We start from the raw sequence: 23,910 nt of genomic DNA, 5'->3' as shown, positions 1-23,910 counted from the left end.
GATATCCCCTTTCGCTTTTCAACCCTGCAATAGTGTGCTACTAAAAAATTGGCCAGACTTTTAAATTTGCACTGCGGTGAAGTCAGGTGCTTTTGTATTTTTCTGAGGTAAAATAATCACCAAGGATGTGTTTATGCCAGGTGTGATTCTGTCCAAAATTGCTGCCTCTACAATGGAAATAAAGTGTTCACCCTCAGAAGATTTTCTGATTCTGGACCAGGGCACAGCACCTGCTGTTGCACTCAAACAACATAATTTTAAATTGTAAAGATCAGATAAATAAATAATAAAAAAATTGGCATCCTGTTACATATTATTAGTATTTAAAATTTTCTCATATGGCTTTTGCAGTCTTTCCTTCTTTTCCAGTATGCAAGAGCAACGCACTCTCACCTCTTTCCTAACAAACGTTTCTTGCTACAGTGCTGTAGAGTTATGCTTGAAACTTCCCTCCTGGAAGATCCAAGCACACAGGACAATGGGGTTTTTCAGTAGGCAATACTTCGCCATCATTAAGGTCTGTCAGTCTGTCATATGTAAAACCAGGACAGTCAGCGAACAAGCACCAGCTGAGAACTGTGGCCGGCCTGAGAGCCCAGGACAGAAAAAAAAGAGATGATATTGTTTTCTATAGTTATTTACCATTAATTGAATACCTCGATGTTGAAGTGTAGGAGTTGGACATCTGTTTCACTTGACTGGCAGTATTCTAAAATGTAGTAAATGCTGCCATCTAACGGTATCTGATCGTTGAACAAAAGCTGTCAGCTGGCTCCAGCTCACACCGAACAGAATAAACAGTTTCACCTCAAAAGCGTCCCTGCGCAGCGCAGGCACAAGGAGCGGGTCTCAGGGAGACCCATCGAGGCTCTCCGCGCCCCGCTGCTGACGCTGGGCCAATGTTCAGAGTTACACTGAGAGGTCTGCACACCTTCTTTGTCAACTGTTTTCTGAACAGAAGCAGGTTCTGGAGGTAATACAGCTAGTTCAAACCATACTGTACCTGAACTCTAACTCTCAGCTTCCACGTGCCTTCACTTGTCCTACAAATAGCCTGGATTTGGTTATTACGTCATATTTTAATAGTATTTAACAAGGCAAATGGCAGTAAAAATGGAGTAATTAACCTATTGTTCCTGATATTCTTGGCCTGAAAATGCTAAATCTTTCCTGATTCCCTGTACAAAGCAAAACATTTTCCATTTTCTTGTGCTAATAGGTAGCTATTTCTGGAAAATTACGTTTGTGTGGTTCTACCCCTCTAATACAGATTATGTCTTGTAAACAAATGAAACTGAAGATACCTCTTATGAAACAGACCACAATGCGTCAGGCATCTGAACTCTTTATTGAAGAATCTGAAATAGCCGCTTCATTAGCAGTTCTGAGGCCACCGTGACAATTCACCTGACCAACCTAAACTGCAAAAAAACGCTGAAAGTAATATTAATACACATTGTTGCTACATTTGTTTTTCAGAACCAACGAAATAAATATATCCTCTAACTTTAATGAAAGTTGTCTCAGAAGATACACCATGAACTCCTTTTCAGACTACTAAATAATACTTTCTATGACATAGGGATGAAGTACAATAATGAAACTTTATGCACAATAATTCTTAACATGTTCTGGAAACAATATCTCTTGCATAACATCCTTTGATTCTGGTAACTATTATCATCACAATTTTCACACACGGCATGATACAGTGAACAAGTTAGACACAACTTTCATGCACAGGCACCTGAGGATGACATGGTAAATCATTTTAGGTGCACGTGTAAAGACACCTCAAAAATTCTTAAACATAAAGAAACCCACCCGAAGGCCCCAGGAGTATCAGGGTCCCGAACAACACAGAAACTCGTGGCTGATTATACTCAGGTGTCTTGAACGAGCTCTTACAGAAAATGCAGTAATTATTTAATTTTGCTACAACAATCAATTTTTCAAACCAGGCTTTATCTCTAAAGAGATACGCATTGTTCTACAGCCTTGTGTGCTTATAAATCATATTACAGTTACAACTGATCTTTTACAGATTTATTTTGTAAAGACAGAAATATGAAGTAATACAAAAAATGACAGGTGTAAAAATTAACTCACCTACTCCAGTAGCTGAGGAAAAAAACTCGATGTTTTGATTTTCCTCTAATATTTATGAAATAGTTGTTCAAATCTAAACCGTTTTAAGCAACATTTGCAAAACTGAACGATCACAATACTTAAAGGCTGCCATCATTATTCTAAATTTAGAGTATTATGATCTGGGATCAAAATATTTTCTCCATCTGAAAATAACTGATATCGCTTTAATAAAAAATGCTGCGGCCTGGGGCAACCTCATGTGTCCACGTTATCGCTATCTGTTTCAGCAATACCATCATAAAATAAAGGGAGAGATATGGAGGATGCAGACTGTGATTTATCTAGCTTCCTACTATTATTTTCATTAAGCTTTGATGCAATAAGACTTTCCTTCTCATGTGTTTCTTCTTCGAAGACGGCACTGTTGTAATGTTTATGACGGTATAAGAAAGATTTCTTTTTAAAAGAACGCTGGATCAAATACCTCCTGAAGGCCCTTTGAATGATACGGGCCGATACCTCCTCTTGTTTTCTTTTAAGGGTAGTAGTAATTGGCTTGTAAGAAACTTTAGATGAGCTGGCAGCCATAAATTTTTCTTCCATGTGTATTTCAAGACCACCCAAATCCTCGGATTCTCCCAAGACCCTTTTAGTGAAAGCAAGCAAGATATCCAAGCAGTGGATCTTATCTCCACTAACTATAGGGAGGTCCATGGATATGAGCTGAATTTTATTAGGCTTTGGAATGCGTAAGGGTTCTGCCAGAGCATCTGCAAAGTCTGAAAGGGCAGAATATTCAATAAACTGTGTTGCCTGGGGGTCAAATTTTCCCCAGGTCTCATAAAACATATCAAAGTCATCCTCACAAAGAGGATCTGTGCTTTCTTCAGTGGCAACACTGAAGTTCTCTAAAATGACAGCAATGTACATATTTACAACAATAAGAAATGATATAATGACATAGCTTACAAAAAATAAAATACCAACCTCCTTATTTGTGCAATTTTTTTTCTGTTCGTCTGTTAAATTTAAGTTGGGAGCACATGAATCAGATCCTTTTAACAGAGGGACCAAAAGACCATCCCAGCCAGCCGATGTTGTAATTTGGAAGAGACAGAGAATGCTACTATCAAAGGTTTGAAAGTTGAAAAGGTTATCAATCCCACCTTCCCAGCCAAGACAGGCAAAGTTTGTCATGCCCACAATGGCATAAATGAACATAACCAGAAAAAGCAAAAGACCAATGTTGAACAGTGCCGGAAGAGACATCAGTAACGCAAAAAGAAGAGTTCGAATTCCTCTAGCTTTTCGAATTAATCTCAGGATTCGGCCAATTCGCGCCAAACGAAAAATTCTCAAGAGCGTAGGAGAGAACAAATTTTGAAAGCCTTCGGAAAGCCCAATACCTTTGAAATGAAAAAGAAAACAAAATGTTGTCAAGCCACATCAGTGAAATTCCCGATTTAGGTGCATTTTGTTATATTCCATGCTTCAGGTGTTGAAAGTAACATCGATCCTATCACATAGCTTTCAACAAAAACATTATCATCAGTACTGCCATTGCTTACAAAAGAGCTTAGGCAAAGAAAGACAAATTGTAATACCTTTAATTATTAAAGAGGTATCCGGATTATGTATAGTTTGGAAACTGCATTCTCCCAGCCCTCTCTGATTCAGGGGGTGAAATTATGCATTGCTCAAGTACTTAAAAAAATCCTTTTAAATCCGTTCAGCTCCTGTGATGGAAGCTACGGGGCTTGTCTCCTAGCTGCTGCTAACTGCTGCTTCATCTCCAGGCCTAAGCCACATGCTAAATGTGAGACTGTCACTAATGCTTCGTACTTAAATGACATCAGAGAAGAACAAGAAGAAAATAAAGGAAAACTGCCTTTCAGTATCTGTCCTCCCTCACGCCTCATTCTATGATCCTGCTACCAGAGTAATGAGCTCCTTCAGCAATCCAGTAGCGATGTAAAGGATTACAAATAGAAGACCTAAGGAGTTCGCATTTTTCTGGGTTGTGTGGGATAGCACAGGGGTACCGTGCTCAGGGACGAAGCAGAGAACTCGGATCAGTTTTTCTTCCCTGTCCTTTATTCTATGACATAACCTGGGCCTGAGTAGGAAGCACAGACCAGATAAACTGTACAAGAAGCTAAAGCTGGATATGGCGCTTTGCAGAGGAACTGACAAGCATCTGGTCGTATTTGAAAAGCAAAACAAAACAAAGCCAATTTTGATAAGACTTTTCACAGTCACAAGTACCGGCCCAGATTTAGAATGGTGCTGAGCAATTAAATTTTCCTGAGCTTTCTGAATCAGCCCTCAGGATCCACCTTCTTAAAAGAAAGTCCTGGAAAGTGAAATAAATCTTTCCCATTTTTCATACAAAACTATTTTTAACCTGAATTTACTTTTACTTTGAAAACAACAGCTAATGTGATTACACGTGAATCAAAAGCATAAAAACAGTGAGACAACAGTTTAAGTACAATAACTCAGAGAAGATGTTACTGCATTAAATTCCCGTTCTGTTAATTACTCAGTAAAACTTGTACTTTAAAAAAATTTGAAAAATATCCATTTATCTTTTAGTACTCTGCAAATATGTAAGGGAAAACAAACATATATCCTTTTAGGAGGAATCACTTGGCGTATGGTCTGAAAAAGTACAATGGATCTGGAATTTGTTTATCAGATACATGTAAGTGGTTACTTCATACTGAAATTTGGCTTAGTGCTGGTAAGACGCATTACCTGATCTAATAACGACTGATACTTACTAACTAGTGAAAGGATCACAACAGCTAAATCAAAAATGTTCCAGCCACTGGTGAAGAAGTAATGTCTTAGGGCTAGTATTTTTATAACACATTCCCCAGTAAACACCGCCACAAAAAAAAAGTTGATTTTATTAAGAACGTCCTTGATGTGGTTCTGGCTACTTTCTGCCATCATAATGACCATATTTAGACAGATGAAAGTCACAACGGTAATGTCAAATGCTTTGTGCGATACTATATCAAACAGTAATCCTTGGAACACATTCTGTGGAGAGAACGAGAAGAACTGCTTAATGCTACTTCTAAGACCCAGGCTACATTCAAACATTGATCAGTAATTTGTGCTTAGAAAGAGAATTTAAGAGAATATAAATTTAACAATAAGCTACTAGAAGCATTTTCAGGTGATTTCTTTAGACCTTCAATGAAAACACTCAGCACTTGGCTAAGTGCTTTCAGGTATCATGCAACCACATTTCCTCAGAAAAAATGATACAGCAGGAAAACATTCAGAGTACATTGTGATTGCTCTTTTAATAGAAATTCTTATTGAAGCAGACATTTCAGGATAAGCAATTCTAATTAAAATGTCGTAAGTAAGAAAAACTCTGAATAGTTAGTATGTGAACCCAGGCCTGGAATTAAATTTAAGAACTATAAGAAATAAAGCATAAAATTATTTAAAAGTAAATAACAGCCATGGGGCATGTACTACTCGCTATTCATTCTCACCTGCAATCATCTAATCTAGTTGCAGAAGCAATATCATGCAATTTAAGTAACCAAGATCATGTTATGAATATCAAATACTTAATATGAACCTTTATAAATAGGTTGTACATTTGAATAGGTGATAAATAGGCTCTAAATCTCCTTGATTAATACCCACAAAGAAAGACTGGATTAGATGGAATTACGAAAAAGACAGTAAAATGTGAATAGTATATTGATTTAGGAAGATGATGGGCTCTAACGTGAACGTTATTTCCAGATGCCTGGCTACTGAGTTTAAATATGGTCGCCATCTTTATATCTTCTACCATATTCTACTTAAGATGGTCTCACCAATGGTCTTGGGATGGGTTTCTGAGGCTTCTTGGATCCAAGCTTTTTAAGAGCATTATAGTACTTTTTCTGTTCCTCAGTCAAAAATAGATCTTTTCCACCTAAGTAAAGGGAAAGAATACTGTTGTTTGGCTGAAGTTTAGGCAGTCAACTAAAGAAACACCAGCAAGTTTATGTAAAAAGAAAGTAAGTTACAGCTGTCGCGAGTGGGATCTAAGAGAGCAGAGAGACAAAATATCCCCACCATTTCTCTTTTTCCCCTTGTTCTTTGAAAAGAGGTACTGCAGAAAGCTGATCAGGGTTTGATCGTGTAAGTCTAGTCTAGGCACTGCTCCTGAGTCAGCTTCCTCAGCTGTGAGAGTGAAAACTTCTGAGGTTTTACAAATCTATTTCATATTTTAGAATTACATAAGACTCATCAGCAAGTAAAATACTTTCCATTTATATTTTTGGGAAAGGTAGGAACAGAAGTGTATTGGTGGGCTAGCAAGTAAACGGGGGATTATGATAAGCACTATGGGACCAAGATCTACGGGCAGGCTCCTGACAATTAATTTTTGGTGCTCGTTTTATTACCATCTATGCCACCTGTATTACTTAGCAATCACTTTGAACTGAGTATTCAGGAGAAGCCACTTGTCATAAATGCACTGAACGATCAGCGTTTTGTTGAACAAACATGCAACAATGTTCCGTACGGCATCTGCACTTTGAATCACTCTGGCAAGACCTCTGAAACGTCAGTTTAACTTCACTATATGAAACCTCAGTGAAAACCCCCAAGAAGCAGCAAAGAATTTAAAAAAGGAAAAAATGCCCACTTACAGTATGTACTGAGAAAAGAAAAAGGTGTTACGTCCACATCAACTTCTAGTAAGCATTCAGGCTGATAAACTACTTAACTAGTGTTTCTCTCTGTTGGGATTATTATAACCAGGACTTTGTTATAAAAGGAAATCATTATAGTGAAGTTGGACTGTTGCTCCTCAACCCCTCCATATCCTTCCTCTGTTCAAATGCAGGGAGCAGAAGAATTTCTTGTGGGCCTTATTGCCATCTGTCTCTGCCAAGGGCTGTGATTCTTTGTCACTTTGTGTATAAATCAGCCTATGGAAATAATAAATGGCTCCTGCAGAGATTCTGTCTTCCAAATCCAAACCTTGAAATCATAAACCTTCTGTTGGGCTTTGTGGTATTTTTTTAATAAGCAAGATGCTTATTCATTTTAAGGCTTCCAAGTGGACTAATTGACTCAATTTCCCTTGATATTCTGGATACTTTAAGGCCCTAAATGAATCAGGGAGAGAACTCAATTGACAAATAAGCTTGGCACAAAGAAGCTGAAGTATACAAGGGAAGGTTGACCTTTACTTTTCTTTGGTGGTTGCATTTTCCATTCTAAGATTTTGCCTTCCGTTTCTTCCTGAATAAAACAAACACGGAATCTAACAACTATGAGGAGAAAAGGGGAAGCAGTCAGTGCTTCCCAGGCTTTAAGAAGCCTTTAAATTTCTAGACAGCCTCTTTCTGGGGCCACGGCTTGGATCTCAATGCAGAATTTTTTAAAAACCCCAGTGAATTAATTTGTAGGGTTACTGTACTGACGACAGGATTTTCTAAATGTAGCTAGTTTTAGAAGTTCCAATTAACAAGATCTTTTCAAATTTACCAGGAAAAAAGTGGTTACTTCTCTCAGGATCAGCAGTGTTTCTTGATTATCCTTAGCACATTTGTTAGGTGTTTACTCTCAGCAAAAAGGGTTATCCCGTACTCCAAAATAAATCTTCAAAGCAGAAGAAAAGAATTAGACTCTCCTGTAGCAAAGTCTATATAGCTTTTTTTGGCTTCTCTTTCCTAAAACTACCCACTCGTTCCTCCTCATCCTCCTACTTGGAACAAATCAATGACTTGGCATGAAAATAGAGTTTACAGGTAAGTTACTAGAAGCTTTGAGGAAAAGGGGACTTGTATTTGCAAAACTTGGTATCTCAGTATTATGTTAAATTTCTCCAGTCAAATAGTCATCTGAAAATGTTAGACATCTAGATGTCGAACTAACATTCTCTTAATCAAACGGGCATTACAAGACGCCCTGAATTAGCTCACGTAATACTTATCTTTTTCCTTTGTTGGTTAAAATTGCTGATAACCACTCCAATAAAAAGATTCAGCATGAAGAAAGATCCAAAAATAATGAAAATGACAAAATACATATACATGGCTAAGAATGCTTCAAACTTCGGCTGTTCATCTATCTGTTAAAAAAAATCAAAACAGAAAAATAAGATTGGTAAAAATCAGATAATCTGAACTTCATCATTTCAATTTATAATAACAAATCTTTTTATTGACAGGAGGAATATATTATTTCTACATATTCAAAACTTTATTTAGATGTACAAGTAGAACAACTGTCTTGTTACTGTTTATGACAAACAGATATACAGCCAAATCTAGCTCTACCAAATGCTTAACAGATAAACAGTTCAAATCAGAAGTGATACTGTGAATGCCTAGATTAGAAAAACTGCTCAGACTAAACATAACGGTGAAACGCCAGTCCCTTGGATGCTATCCCAGGCAAGAAGCATTTTAAAAAGCCAGTTCACTATGATCAGCCCTACAAGGAATGATCTTCTGAATCAGCAGCTATTTCAATACATTCAAGAATACAGCTCTTGAATGAATAGGAAAAACACTAATTAAATTAAACACAGAAAAGTTAAAACACACTGTACTAGTGAGAGAGTGAGAAACAACACCTGGAAACGGGGACGAACTAGTAAGGATGTCAAATATAGGGAAGAAAACCTCCAGAAGTAACGGCTAAACGTGTGTGTGATTTTAATTCTACTGTACACATTTAAAAAAGAAGGACATTTCCCTCAGAGGCACAGTCCCTCCAAGGGCTTCTGAACTCTGTTCCCAAACAGACTTGTCCAAAACTTGCCACACCTTGCCCTCTGCATTCTTGAACTGGTAGGGGTTTGTGCGGTGTCGCTCGATTTTGATCAGTTTTTCTTTTGTCTAAGTTCCAGATATTTGGCACTCCAAAGACTATTGTTTCACTGCACACTCTGAAGTATTCATCTGCTTGTATTTCTGACTTGACTTTGCAAACAAAGCTGAAAAATAAATTGTATGGATAGAAAAGGGAAGAAGGGAAAAGAACTCATTTCACTTTAGTGACGTACCTTACGTGAATCCACTGCTGCATACATAATATCCATCCAACCTTTAAAAGTTGCCTGAAAAAAATGCATTTTTAAGATTATTATCACTAAAATAAAAATAGATTTTAATATTAGTTAGAGCTAATATAAATGGGTTAAGTGCTGTGGAAAAGTGAGCAGTGTGCTATAAAAATTCACTTCCAAAGACCTGCTTGGGATCATGAGTCACTGAAGTTTGCTAAAGAGAAAAAAAAATATTTCCTGAACAGAAAAAAAAGTTGCCATGAATCCTGTGAAATGTGTTTTAACGTTAACTCTTGTTAAATTGAATTGTTTGTAATTTGTCTGCTTTTTGAAAAAGGAGTAAAAGTTTCAGCATCACTAGCAAATATATCCTAAGAGGATAAAAACAATTTCTAGGAAAACAACTGACGGTTCCTTCCTGCAGTGTTCAGCAACGCACCATATCTGTGCATGTCAGCATATCTGTGCAGACTCGCAGAACCCTGTGGAGGATACAGGGCAAAGAACTTAATCTAGAAAAGATACAGGGATAACAGCCACTTTTAAAAATGCCTTTCTCTCCGCTGTGGTATTAGGGAGATCAATAAATTAGCATCTCAGCACTTCATGACAAATGTAATAAAAGAAAGCATAAAAGTATAAGTAAACTGCATCGTGCTTTTTCTTTCTCATCCGCTCTGAACTAACTTCTACTAGAGAAAAGGAGAATAATTTTAAATCCGGTAACATGCAGACTGTTTCAGGCTTAGAATGTTAATCAAAATTAAAACAACATTGAAAAGCCATGAAACACAGTGCTTGATTCTAACACAAGGTTGCATATGCTCAAGTGTTCTTTAATAGGAACTGAACAGTTTATAGATAAGAAAAATATTTACGGAAGCTAAAGAAATGCCCAACTTCAGTGAGATAAACAGACGCATAATGGTGGCCCATGGTTTGGGTGCTCAACACATTTCCTTGAAGAAAGCAAAACTGAGCATGTTTTTAAAGAACTTACCACTTGGAGAAGAGCCAAGTATCCCATCCCCACATTATCAAAGTTTACATCATTATTTGTCCATGTTCCATTATAGAAAGTACAATTATATTTGTTTTCAATTACAGTTGTATTTTCTTTTTTGAGTGTGCATTTCCAAAATTTTTTTCCAAGTAATTTTACTCCTGCTATGTTAAATAGGAGCCAGAAGACAATACAGACGAGCAAAACGTTCAAGATTGACGGGATAGCTCCCAAGAGTGCATTCACAACAACCTTAAATAAAGGAAATGAATGAAAAGAATGAATTATTCACATTCGACAGAAGACCTTCCCAGAAAACCACTTATTTTTAATTCTTGTCTGTCTATTGCAGATTCTCATCCATATAAAAACTAGTAGACAACAAATTTAAAGCCAGCCTTCAAGCCCAACTTCAATATTGTCTCAACATGTAATTCTGTGGTATCTATCTTGCCTTTTTGAGGAAGGAATTAAAACAGATGGCGACCAGAATTATCCTTGGGTAAAAGAAATACATAAAATAAGACGATGAGTTTGTAGTAGCTATGGGATCTAAAAACCAGGTATAGGGGAATGGGTTGTATCATCGACATTTACTACAATATCATAAATAACCCTCTCTTTTATCTTGGAGGGTTTTTGTAAGAGAACAACAGCTTGCTCTCCATAAAATGAAGCTCACCCAGTAACCACTGGCAACTGACTGCGCACAGTACATAAAGTAGAGAAGTTTGGCTTCCAGAGGACTGAGCTGTTTTGGTCAGCATTCTTCCTTCATTTAGGCTTGCTTGAGGACAAGGCGAACGCAAAGCCATGATGAGCTGTAAAGCTTTTCCAGACGTGGTACAGAGAAAATGGGATTCCAGCTTTTGGTGTCTGTGCTGGTGACGTCAAGGGACCTGACACAAGCAGTGATAAGAACTCGTATTGGCGAACCCAGCACGTTGGTGCTGACAGGCAGGACACGCTTGTTGCCAGTAGGAATTTGAGGACTATTATCTATTTCTTTTCACCATTTTTCACCACTCTGTTGTGGGGGATAGTGAAAATCTCTCTGGAAATATTTCACTGTTACCATTATGAGAAAACTCTGAGACTTTTATCCTGGTCTTGGATAATAACCATGTACTAGAAACACACAGACTTGAACGATGTTGGAAGGGACCTCTGAAGATCAGCTGGTCCAACATAGACCAAGTTGCGTGGCTTCTTGTCCAGTCAAGTTCTGAATTTTTCCGAGGATGGAGATTCAACAACCTCTCTGGACAATCTGTTGCAATGCTATACACCCATGCTGCCATCTTTTTTCCAAGGTAGCTAATTGGAATATCCCTCACAGCCAACTTGCTCTCTCTTGTTTTCTCACTGCAGGCCTGCCAGAAAACATTAGTTCCATTTATTGCATAACCTCCCATTAAGCAGTTAAAGACAACAATTAAATCTCTTATCTAATTAGATCCCAACCAGATCCTCCCTTTAACCTTTTCTTCTCCAGCCAGAACGAGCTCCACTCTCTCAGCCTCTCCTTTCCAGTCCCCTGACCAACTTGGTGGCACTTTGCTGGACACTCTTCAGTATGTTAATCTCTTTCTTACACTGGGGAGCCCCAGACTAGACACAATACTCCAGATTTGGTCTCACAGGTACCAAAACCAGAAGAGTGAATTGCCTCAGGGTGCTGGCCAGACTTGTGCTAAAACAGCCCAATATAGGGTAGACCTTCTTTGCTGCTCTGCTGACTCGTGTTTAACATGCTGTCCACCCCAGCTTCTGCAAAGCTGCTCATTTCTCAGTGTGCCACTGTTATGTGTGGTTATTCTGGTTCAGGTGCAAGACTTTGCCTTTGCTTCTGCTGAACTTCCTGAGGTTTCTACAGCTCGTATCTCCAGTCTGTCAAGTCCTCATTGCAGAAGAGCCTTGCCCCCAGTGTATTAACTGCGCACCCCCAATTTGGTATCACCTGTGAACTTGCTGAGGACAATTTCTACTACATTATTCAGGTTGTTAATTAAGTCATTAAGCAGTGTTGGTCCCAGGACTGACGTCTGAACGCTAGGAACCACCTGCCAGTGGAACTTCATCCTGATGATCTCTGCACATTGAACCTGGCAGTTCAGCCAATTTTCTGCCTAGCTTCTGGTTCACCTCTCCAGAGCAGATATAACCAATATCTGAGACCAGGGACGGCTCTTCCCTCCTTCAGCCATCTCATCATAGAAGACAATCAGGTTTGAGAGACAAAAATTGTCCTTCCTACATTCACGCTGGCTGTTTCTAACTGATTCCTTCTTGTCCTTCACGGCTTCCAGGATTTGCTCCATATCCATTCCAGGGCCTGAAGTTAGTGTCTCATCACATTCTGTGATCTAACACAGGTCAGATGATTTGCATTATACAATTTTTTACTTCTCCCCATTGTCTTTAAAGATTCCAGACAGTTCACTCAGAGAAGCTTTTAAAAGAATTCCCTCTCCTATTAAGAAAATCCCTGCCTATTTAAGTTTGAAAGGATTGTTTTCTTTCAGACCCACCCTGGAGAATCTGAAATGTGGCACATGAGCCTGTCTAGATAACTGTCAGGATGAGCTGATATAAGCACAGCAGTCTAAAGAAGAGGAATTAGGAAAAGGAGCTACAAAAAGTGAAGAGTTTCCACTGAAGCAATGAATTAATGAGTCCATTTTTCCAGGTCCCAATTTCTTGCCTCAGGCAATGAGAAGAAATTAAGACAGGACTGTGGTTGCTACATTTCTTACACCATGAAGACCGATAAACTACAGCTTTCACAGTACAGGTTTCTTCCTCACATGAGTTTGTTTTCTGTAATAACTATATATATAACTTCTTTTCTATTGACAAGTAATTAAAAATGGTTCTTATTTTTTCCAAGCATATTCATTTTTTCAGAAGAATTTGCCAAATACACTGGATGAAATTTTTCCAAGTCTGAGATAAACCAAAGAATGGGCTTCAGAAAAGTACAAGTCTAAATAAATTGTTTAGTTTGTTCTGTGAATTGCACCGAAACTGGAGACATGGAAAAATGTTCCAATGTTCACATTACCATACATAATAATTCCTTGTGGAAGCACATTATAATTCAGTTTTCTTATTTCGCTTGTACTTCTAAATTTCTGTGAGAGTTAGGTATAATTTCAAAATAAGAACCATAAGATGTAGGTAGGCAGTCTGAACCACCTTAATGCCATCAAGTCCCAAAACAGAGATCCAAGTCGTAATTTTCACAAAAACTTCAAAAGCAGCTATTACAGAACAGGCACACGCCCCCCGCCCCCAGCGTCCTTACCTTTATCCCTTCAAATCTTGACAAAGCTCGTAGAGGCCTCAATGCTCGAAGAGTCCTGAGAGATTTCAGGGCACTCCCAGAGGAACAAGGTGATGTGTCTTTGGAAACAGTATTCAGTCCCCAGGAAACAAATGACAGCTGCGTTCGTTAAATTGAAACTGAGATTATTAAATGGTATACCAAAATTTATTTCATCTGTGTCAGTAGCAACCATCGGCTGAAGGCTACAGTATCTTTGATCAGTAAGTCAAATGAAGAAAATACACATTTAAAGTAACTGTAATATAATTTTACTTCATTCTTTCCTAATATTTTTAAAATAGTGGAATTCTTTCATGCTAATTTTAACACTTCTTTTTTTTCAAAACCAGTTCCTATAATTTTCTGGGAATACCAGCAATACAACCAAATTGGTAACGATGGTAATTTCATACACTACAAGACCAGAAAGGATTATTTAAATAAAACGGTCCCATTTTCTGCACAGTTATTCTCAGAAGTGTATACAATAATTCCTTATCATAACTTAAGATGGTGATGTGGAAACAAAAATTATTTTTAAAAAGATATCCAGTCTTCATTTTAAATTTTCGTAAGAAAGAAAATGAACTGAAAACATTGGAAAATTGTTTCAATATAGGGTTTCTTTTCCACTGTTCGTGATTTGCCTGTTCCTTCCTATTTGAGTTTGCTGTCTCACTGTCCAGCCATTGGATATTTTCATGCTATTCCCATTTTGGACAGCACTGCTATTAATATTACAGAACTGTAATTGCTAACGTCATGCCATATATTCTTTGTAAATAGTCATAATATTAGATTTTTCGGTTGAAATTTCCTAGCACTTCACAACTTTCAGTGGCAACTGTTCAGAGGCCAGCAAACAGCTACTCTATGTTACCAGAATTCAGCTGTTTAGATGCCCTTATTTTAAAATATGTAACTTCAGTATCTTCCCAGTGTATTGTTGACAAGCAAAAATAGTTCATTTTCATTTTGCAAAATTATATTATTTAATTTTTTCTGAATTCAGAACAAATATATATATATTGAACACTGCACTTCTTCCATCTCACTACTGAAAATGTCAGCATTTCTCTTTATAGCTCTATAAAGCATTACTGGGATTTCTTTGGTTGCAAAGCAAAACATTCTTTCCTATGCCTTTAACCCTCTGGTAAATGATTTTTCCAACAATACTTTTCAACTCACCCTTTACCATCTACACTTCTTCTCCTTCAAGGGAGCAACTCTGTTTTTTTCCATTTCTAAATGCTGGAGCTGCCAGCAGCTTCACATTTTTCTATCTTAACTTATTTTAGTTTTATTTCTGATCGCAAATTGCACTCTCAGTACACACAAAAGGTTTTTATAATCAACATGGTCCCCAGTAACAGTGACACCTAATAAAATTTTTTAAAGCAACTTCTGATTATTAATTACAATTTCCATTTAAGTTTGTCCTAAAATCTCTTGATTGCAAGTTTTTTTCAGCTTTTGGAAACTGTCTTTTACACTTGTGGCTATTCAGAGTCAGATTTTACATGTAGTTCTCGATATAGAAAATATCAAAATTCAAAATGTAAGGCAAGCTGAATATAATACTTACACATACAATGATGAAGTCAAGCCAACACCAGGCATTTGTGAAATAACTGTGCAAACCATAAGCTACCCATTTCAGAAGCATCTCCATAAAAAAGATGTAGGTAAATACTTTATCAGCATACTCTAGGATCATTTTCACTTTTTTTCTCTCCTGCAGGTGAATATCTTCAAATGCCTGGAATTTTGGAATTCAGTTTTAAAACACTATAGTAGTTTTATGGAAAATTATTTTTAAGTTGCACAAGAATACCCAGTTTGGCTCATTATAACCATTTCATATCCAATTATGGGCAGCCACCGCTTAGTTTTATACTTAGAAGTAAAAACCTAAATTGTAAAATAAGTACAAACTCTTCTTCAGGTTGGTTAAAAAATCACATACTTTCAGTTGTTTACCCTCAGCATTTCTTCAAAAATATCTGATAAGGGTCAACTGTGGCTACCAAGAGTCTTGGCTTCCCAAGTTAGCGGATAATTTTGAAGGTGATGGTCTAAAATTCTTCATAAGAAAGCTTGAATTAAACACATTAACCACTGTCTTTCAGACCAAGACCTTCCAAGAGAGTCATCTTTAGTCAGCCTGCAGAGTTGCAGATACAGAAAAATATGACAAATACAGAAGAATATGACAAATACCTTATCTGGAACTGTTCATTCCTGGAGTTTCACATTTTTTCACCTAAACCTTGACATTACTTTGATGTCAGTAAGTGTTTAGGAAAATGTTTCATGGATTGCTGTAGTTTCTGTCATTGTTTCCTTGTGTTTAATATATTTGCTGCCTTGCTTATTTATTTTAAGTTTTTGATATTGCCAATCTGTTCCCAATTCCTTTTAACACCTTGCATTATTTCCTCACCAAGCCTCTGGCAACGTCTTTATTCTTCCTTTCATCTATTTCCCTACCTTACAGCTCCACCTCCACGTCATTTCTTTTTTGCTGCCAACATTTCTAGTGATCTATTCATCCATTTTCACCACAACCACTACTTCCCCCTTACAAATCCATGTCTGACATTACTTTTACTTAAAATTTTTCTTACTTATGTAGATAAATCAGACACCACCCTGTACCATACCCTTTCCCACACCTTACAATTCCTAGATATAAATGACTCAATCTCCTCTTGTCTCCTTCTCTTTCACACTGTCTCGGAGCTCAGCCTGTCTCTAGAGCACATCAGGGCATTTAACGTCTTCCCTTTCTCTTATCCTCATTCAAACCTGTGTCCCCTTCTCTGACACTGCCTCTGCAGCTAACTTTCTGTCTTATTTCTTGCCATGAGATGAGTAAAATAGTTGAAATGAGAAGTTTAAGAGTCTGTCCTCTCAAGAGGAATACCCTATCTCACATCCTTGGGAAGTCAGAACACAACATCTTTATTTTACAGAAGAGGAAATGAGGCATGGAGACATCAATCCATTTGCCCCAAGTCACATGGCTGTAGTCTGTGACAAAGGTCAGGAACCAAACTGAGGGTGCCAAAGCTTTAATCCATCCAGTTTCAATCTACATCAGCTCTTCACTTAACAGCTCTTGCACCTACCTGACCATGAAATCTCTTATTGTGCCGTTATTTTTTAATAAGCTCATTAACAGTCAACACCCTCTAAGGAAAGAGCAGGCTGTGTCACATGGGAGCCTGGCCCAGATGGTCCAACCACCTTTGGTTCAGGGGAGATGGCCGTAAAGACACCTCAATGGTTTTGCAAGGATTAGCCCAGCTACTGTGGGCTTTAAGTTACAGGTTATCACCAGACACATTAAACTATTTAATGTTTCTTGCAGAAACACCTGAGCACCCCTGCTATGTGTCTCCAGTGCTCTGGGAGAAGATTAGTTAGGTATTATAGCAGACCTGATTTACTCCCCTGTATTTATGACATGCTAAACCCATTCTAAAAGGCCACCAATAAGGTGGAACAGGGGCATAACAAGGTGTTCAGATCAAGTGAGACCTGAAACAATAAACTAATGTAAAATCATTGCTGTGCTTCCATTTTATATTCCCACTGAAAAAAACACAGGGCAGAGATGCTCCTGTGTTTAGTTACCAACAATCTGGTAAAACTTATGCATTTCTGCTCTGCAGCATAAGAAAACAGTAATACTGCTTCTGGAGCTCAGTGGTCTTTGAAGCAGTGGTCATTCAATTGCACTACAATTAGGAGAAATGTCCACAGAGCAGAGCTGTCACTGTGTCCGCAGGACTTGTAACTTGTTTGTGGGTGACTGAGAACGCCCAGCATTCATGCATAAACCTATTTACCATTTCCTACCTTTTTTTCTGAGCAAGTTTGATAATCAGTGCTGTCCTTTTTCAGTGTTTAACCATGGCTACCTTGATTTCTATCTACTAGTCAAATCACCCTTTCCTTAGTAGAGATGCTCTTTCAAACTTCTAACTACTAACTCTTCCTTTGCTCTGAGCACTCACCACGCACTTTTCCACGCATTCTTTCTATGATCACCATCTCATTTAATTTACTTTCAAGCCATGGGTGTGCCTGATGGTAAGGCATCCCTTCATTCTAGCTGGTTCAGGAAATTCCATCTCAGCAAACAACTTTATAAACAAACAGAAAATGGACAAGGCCCTTTTTGTAAGAGGACAACAGCATCTTAGAAATGGGAAAGTTCTCAACACCACAATATATCTCTGATGAAAAGAAATCGTTACTGTTTTGTTATTTTGCATCTGGATACCAACTAGTTATGTGTTCAACTTAGCCAGATCCTACACTACATTAAATAATAACTCAGTGTCCTTCCTTCCTTCAGTTTGGTTGCATGTGAGTACAGAGGAGCCCTCATGGGAACCCCAGGGAGCTCCCTTGGAGATTTTGCTGTAGAAATTTTAAAGCAGACAGTTCAAATCTAGGGTTTAGTGGACAACCTAAACTTAATGTGCACAGAATTTAACAGATAAACAGATTTTATTTGGAAAATTCTGACATGTACCGTATAGATCAATTTCACACTACTTGGTTGTGCTCCTTCTGTACTACATAATGTTTTATTTAACAAATTACTTTTAGTAGACTTAGTGAATATGTTTTCAAATCAAAGAAAACTTCCCTTATTCTTCAGTAGAAATTGATATATTCAGAGTAGCAATCAAATATTAAGTCACCTGCCAGTTTACAGCCATCTTCACTTTCAGATTCTGATCATCTTAACGTTGGGATGATTTTAAATCTAAATTTTTACTGAGCAGTTAGTCTGCTTTACAAATTTAGAAGTACTTTTATTTTTTCAAGCTTTCCTAAGTAATTTCAGACCCTGCTTTAGCCTCCTAATTAAGCACACAAGTGTGTGAAGAACTATGTTTTATGAAGAACTATGAAGACGACTATCATTCCATATATTTAAATACCTTATCCAAGCAGGGGAGAGCCTTATAACTTCTAAGGGATATGTTTATTATACTCTTGTCTCTCCCTGGGGAAAGGAATGGGAGTAGAAGAAATAAATTAAATATAAGAATATGATTCTTTTCCTTTACTGACAACAACCGATTCAAAATTTGAGTAATTAAATTAGATTTACCAGTGCTGCGCTGCTCAATATTATCATAAAAATGATAAAATTTTCAAACCAGCTATGCTTAACAATTCTGTAGCAAGTTTTTCTAAATTTCCACCAAGTTCTGCCTGGAAACTTAGTGATATCCACTACACAACACGGGAAACATTCAACACAACCTGAAAAGAGAAAGAACAGCACATTGGTTCCATGGAAAATGTGGAGACATGGAATTTAAAAAGTGTAAGACATCCTGAAATAAGCTTCTACGGACTATACAAAGAATGTGCCATTTTACCTTCAGGGTGATGCTGTGGCTGAAATGATCTAAAGCTAAAGAAAAGAAAACATTTGTAGGCCAAAACAATCTCTTTTAATAGAGCAACTCATACATGGAAAAAGCAGAGAAGCTTTTGTGCCCACAAAAAAGCCATTACTTCTATCTAAAAAGACTTGCTTATTTTATATATTCACTGTTTTGCTCCAGAAACACACTTCACTAATCTGTAAAAGCAGTAGGATTGAACCATGAGAATCAACGGAGTTTAACGAAACATTCAGGCAACCAAAGGCAGGTGTCCACATTGGGATGAGCTGTACAGTCCTCTGAATTCCATTAGCTGTATTGACCAGATATTCACCCACTGTACTGGGAGCCCAGGCAAACTCAGCTGAAGTGCCTTTTAAGAGACCAGGTACCGACATACACATCCCATCCGACCTCCAGCTGCCCCTTCAGAAGCACTTTGAGTGCCTTTGCTCATATGTAGGTACCAACAGTCCGATGCCTCAATGTAAGACTCAATCACACTCCAAAGATGGCATTTTGCTACCTAAACACAGGTGTTTAGAACCATTTTAGGCCTTGTCAGATATTCTACAGCTCCTGTGACAGTTCTACCAGCTTCATGCAGTTGTCTTGCGTCCTCTCAGGTGTCTCACAGGGTACTAAATGCCTGTCTTCAGGCATCCCAACCCTGCTCCAGTTCTGTGCTGGCTTCAGGCATATTTATTTGAGTTTTCATGTTTACAAACAAGTGTCTCAGGCAAACTGTCTCTGCCAATTTGGGAATGTCCCAAACAGGTATCTCTGAATACTGGTTCATTTGGGGTCACTGCAACAAATAACAGATTCTTACTTTCTGCAAAACAGTCCTTAGGTAGGTGTGACTTTTTAGGCTGGGCAAACATCTCCAGAAGAGTAACTGGATCCACAGTGCTGGCTTCAGAATAGCTACCAGCATCACATTTCTGCACAGGAGAACGGCAAAGAAGAGAATTTATTTGCTTTTCATTAATAAGGTTACCAGATTTAATATAAATGAAACTTATCACCTCCCCCTCCCCCCCCAAAAAAAAAAAAAAATCTGCAGTGTATAATTATCTTAATGTTGCTGAACTACCAAAATAAAACTACAAATAAGAGGACAGAAAAGGCTAATCCCTACTCTTTGTTTCCATGGCTTTAATTTAATTAGTTTCTTGGTTTCTTCTAGTCGTCTACATTGGACTTGCAGGAAGGGAAATGTTTAGACCAGATTATATTATGCTACAACTTTACTTTAGAGAAAACTGATTTCTTCAAGGCAATCCAATTCTCTCTTCATTTTCAGAGATACAAACCATGTCTCAAAAGGCTTGAAGACGGGAAGGCCTAGCAGGAAAGAAATGTACTTATGGTCTACGCATCTCGAGGAATTGTAGTTATTGATAGGTAACCTACATAACTATAAAACCAAAGACAATAAGGAAAACAAGTGTAAAGAAAAAGGAATAAAGCTAGCTATCAGCCTTAAAGTGTAAGTGCCCTGAGCGACATGGAAAGGGAAGGCATGGAGATAGGGGTAGAGATAAGAATGTGAAGCCAGAAGAAGGGAGAACTGCCTCTGTTGACAGCCATGCTGCTCTACACTAACTTAAAGCCCTAGGAAATCTTCAACACAGACAAAAATGAAATTATTTAAATTCATGGGCATTTTTATATTAATATCTTAATAAAATCAAATGTTGTGTAACAAACAAAACAAAACCTCTGGCAACTTTATCTAAAACCAGAAAATGCTAAAGTGGTTTGACTTTTGGAGCTAGTAATCCAGAAAGTTGCTGAACTTCCAGTTAATTTTCTGAGTCACTGGAGGCAAACCATGATTCTTCACCTTTTTTGATGTGGAACTGTACTGTATTAGAATAAACTAAGTTTACAGACCAAAAAAGTATGGTTGTTTCAGGAACCATTTCTAGAGAACAAATTTTTGCATCCAAGGATGACAGCAAACATAATTAATTATCCATAAAAATGAATAGTATGTATCAGATATGTTTAAAGTAAGTGTGTTTCTTGATTAATTCCTGTTTACTTATTCTGTACAAAATAATACATTAAGTTACACTGTTAGCCATGGCTGTTTATGAGAGACAAACCTCCACGCTTTAAACTATTATTACCTCTAGCGAGACGTACCTACCACCTTCCCAGGGATTATAATTGCCGCTCTTCGGAAAACCCCAGCTTGTCCCGCCTTGAGACAACTGCTGTGACAATTTTAATCTCTAGCATATTCCACAAGATGGTAAAAGTTATAATTACCTCTTTTTGCTCTTTCTTTTGGTGTGTTTCTGAAAAACCGCTCATAGTTTCAGAAGTCCCAGAAATCTGACTGAAGCTGCTTAAACTCTGGCACTGCGCTCTGTGTCTTAATCTGTCTCCCTGCGTGAAATAATGCGAACTGGTTGATTTTCCACATTTTTCTTCCTGACAGTCATTCTCCAAAGTCAAAATTCTTTAACAAAATCTAAAGCTTCCACAAAATCTAGCATGTTTGTATTTTTACAGATGATTAAATTGAATTGAATAAAAAGACTTCAATGAAAATCATAAGCTACTTTCTGTAAGAGGCTTTCTGTCTTGCTTTATGTTCATCATAGAACCACACAGTCATTAAGGTTGGAAAAGACCTCTAGGATCATCAAGTCCAATCCCCAACCCAACACCCCCATGACTCCTAAACCATGCCCTGAAGTGCCACATCTACGCATTTTTTTGAACCCCCCCAGGGACGGCGACTCCCCCACCTCTCTGGGCAGCCTGTGCCAGGGCCTGACCACTCTGTCAGGGAAGACATTTTCGCTAATATCCAATCTAAACCTCCCGTGAGCAGCTTGAGGCCGTTCCCTCTCATTCTATTGCTAGTGAAGAACGTGCAAAACAGCTCATTACTCTGCTGTACAAGCCAGCTTCCATTGGTACCTCCTTTAGTACAGAGCTGAGAAGGGTTCATAGTTTTTTTGTTAACCTTCTAATAAAAGAGTGCAGGGAAGGTATATTGGACTCTCCTGTTTCTTATTAGTACTGCCTGTGAAAAAGGCAGGCTTCTAAAATAAATTACCTTGAGGTCCTTGTGCGCTGAGCTGACCTGACACTACTACTGGATGTTTCATACTCAGCTGCAGCACTGTCAGTGGGCTAACAGGTATCACCCTTACCTTCTGTAGGCAAAAATATTTACACAGGAGTAACAATCTCTGAGGATGGCCCAATGATTCTGAACTAAAATGTGTTCATGCAGATAGATCATCATACAAAATCCAGCATTTGTATCCTTTATAAGTAATCACATCACATATACCAGTAACAATTTCATTAAGACACATCACCCTCCTCAAAGGAAAGTAATCGGGTAAAATTCCATTTAATTAAAAGTGTAACACATCATTCGAAAGAAGAAAAGAAAGCAATAATAAGGAAAAACAAATCAAGAAAGCAAAATGGGAGAAAACAGGAAGTGCAAAAGTGGGCAACATCCAAGTAATACGGACATGCAGCAAGGGACAGTATTGGATGCAGTGACGACACAAAGGGTTTAATTCAGTTGCTCGCCCTAAACTGTGTTGTGTCTTTTAAGATACCGAGGGGTGCCTAAGCCATACTCATGGCATAGTTAAATACAGCACAGGATCTACAGGAACTGACAGACACCTTTCTGGAGGTGCATTTAGAAGTCATATGAGATAATCCAGCACCTCAAAAGGCACTTGACATCTGTGAGGTGAGTAGTATGCGGAATCTTGAGATTCAGATATCTAAATGGAGTAATCTGATTGTGGCTGATACCTAGTGTCATCTGAGGTGTTTCTACATACCCCGGGCCTCCAGATGCCAAAAAGAGTTCCTACAGCTCCTGTGCCTCATTTTTCAGTCCCATGTGGATGTGACAGACACCTGAAGTCTCTCAAGTACCCCTAAATGCCTGTGTACAGGCAAATGAAGGGCACCGTTACTGACTACCATGGCAGTATAAATGCCTCACTCACATGCAGGAAGCCTTGAGCTTAATCCTGCCCGACACAACAAAACCAGGAGATATAAAGGGGAGTCCAAAGTATCATACAGGTGCGTAGGAGATTAAACAAACATGAAGAAATAATTTTTATAAGGTGAAGCTTTTATTTACATTCCCTTTGGATACCACGCAACTGAGAAGCAACATATCAGCAACACAAGAGGCCTGCCTTCCAAAAATTCCAGGTGCCGTCTGTACGGCAAAGGAGGTAAAATGAAAGAATGTCTGTCTTGATCAAACTTCATGTAGCATTTGACAGCAATAAATGGAAACGAAAGAGACAGAAGCAGAATTATGGCTGTCAGTGAGGAGAATGATGAAAAAGTGGATATTCAACATCTTATTGAATAACTAAGATTATTTGGTAGCTCTTGCATTTTGAAGCTACTAGAAGAACAAAGAAAGTAAAAAGGCAGAAATGACAGAAGGGGTAAAATTTACTGTTGAGTCTTCGAGATTATATTTACAGATGTAAGTTACAATATTTTTTCAAATATTAATATTCCTTACCTGTTTTCTGTATTCTACTTCTGTGCATACACTGTGCTCATCACCTTCATCAGTGTAAGTCTCTGCTACTGCAATGGGAACACAGGTACTACGACTGGTTAAAGCTTCTTCGTATTTGCTTGTTACTGAGGAACTCTCTTCAGTGTTGTAATACCAAATGTCAAAGCAGTTGCTGTCTATATCCTTTCTGACATCTGTCATGGCATAGTTATTTTCCTCTATGCCTTTGGCAGAAATTTTCACCAAAGCCTTCTTTTTGGCTGTTGTTTTGAGACTTTGTTTCTTTATTTTGTTACAACGATCCAAAATTCTGCCTTTCACAGACTGCAGGCTCTTGTGAATCCGTGCAATGGCAATCTGACATTTAGTCATTTGTCCAGTTTCCTCTTGTCCCGCTGAGGAGTCAGTACTGAATGAACTCAGCAGCAAGGCAATGAATAGGTTGAGCACCTTCAAACAGTAAAAGTAAGTTGGAGACAC

The 23,910-nt window shown here is 38.0% G+C and overlaps 1 protein-coding gene across 1 annotated transcript in view; it reads right to left on the bottom strand.

The window, feature by feature from the left end:
- Window positions 1-1,336: 1,336 nt before the first annotated feature.
- Window positions 1,337-23,910, bottom strand: part of LOC142052360 (sodium channel protein type 5 subunit alpha-like) — a 48,362-nt gene continuing 25,788 nt past the window's right edge. The window contains exons 15-25 of the mRNA XM_075082262.1: window positions 23,431-23,880; window positions 19,720-19,831; window positions 18,605-18,759; window positions 15,056-15,229; window positions 13,447-13,584; window positions 10,137-10,391; window positions 9,134-9,187; window positions 8,053-8,194; window positions 5,940-6,040; window positions 4,875-5,139; window positions 1,337-3,497 (exon numbers count right to left, since the gene is read on the bottom strand). Coding sequence (XP_074938363.1) covers window positions 2,347-3,497; window positions 4,875-5,139; window positions 5,940-6,040; window positions 8,053-8,194; window positions 9,134-9,187; window positions 10,137-10,391; window positions 13,447-13,584; window positions 15,056-15,229; window positions 18,605-18,759; window positions 19,720-19,831; window positions 23,431-23,880 — 2,997 coding nt within the window. The 3' untranslated portion in view covers window positions 1,337-2,346. The remainder of the gene's footprint in view (window positions 3,498-4,874; window positions 5,140-5,939; window positions 6,041-8,052; window positions 8,195-9,133; window positions 9,188-10,136; window positions 10,392-13,446; window positions 13,585-15,055; window positions 15,230-18,604; window positions 18,760-19,719; window positions 19,832-23,430; window positions 23,881-23,910) is intronic.

The sequence above is a fragment of the Phalacrocorax aristotelis genome, chromosome 2 (assembly GCF_949628215.1).
Source record: "Phalacrocorax aristotelis chromosome 2, bGulAri2.1, whole genome shotgun sequence".
Taxonomy (NCBI): Eukaryota; Metazoa; Chordata; class Aves; order Suliformes; family Phalacrocoracidae; genus Phalacrocorax; species Phalacrocorax aristotelis.
The sequence above is the reverse complement of the archived record's forward strand: the minus strand, read 5'-3'. Positions and strand labels throughout refer to the sequence as shown.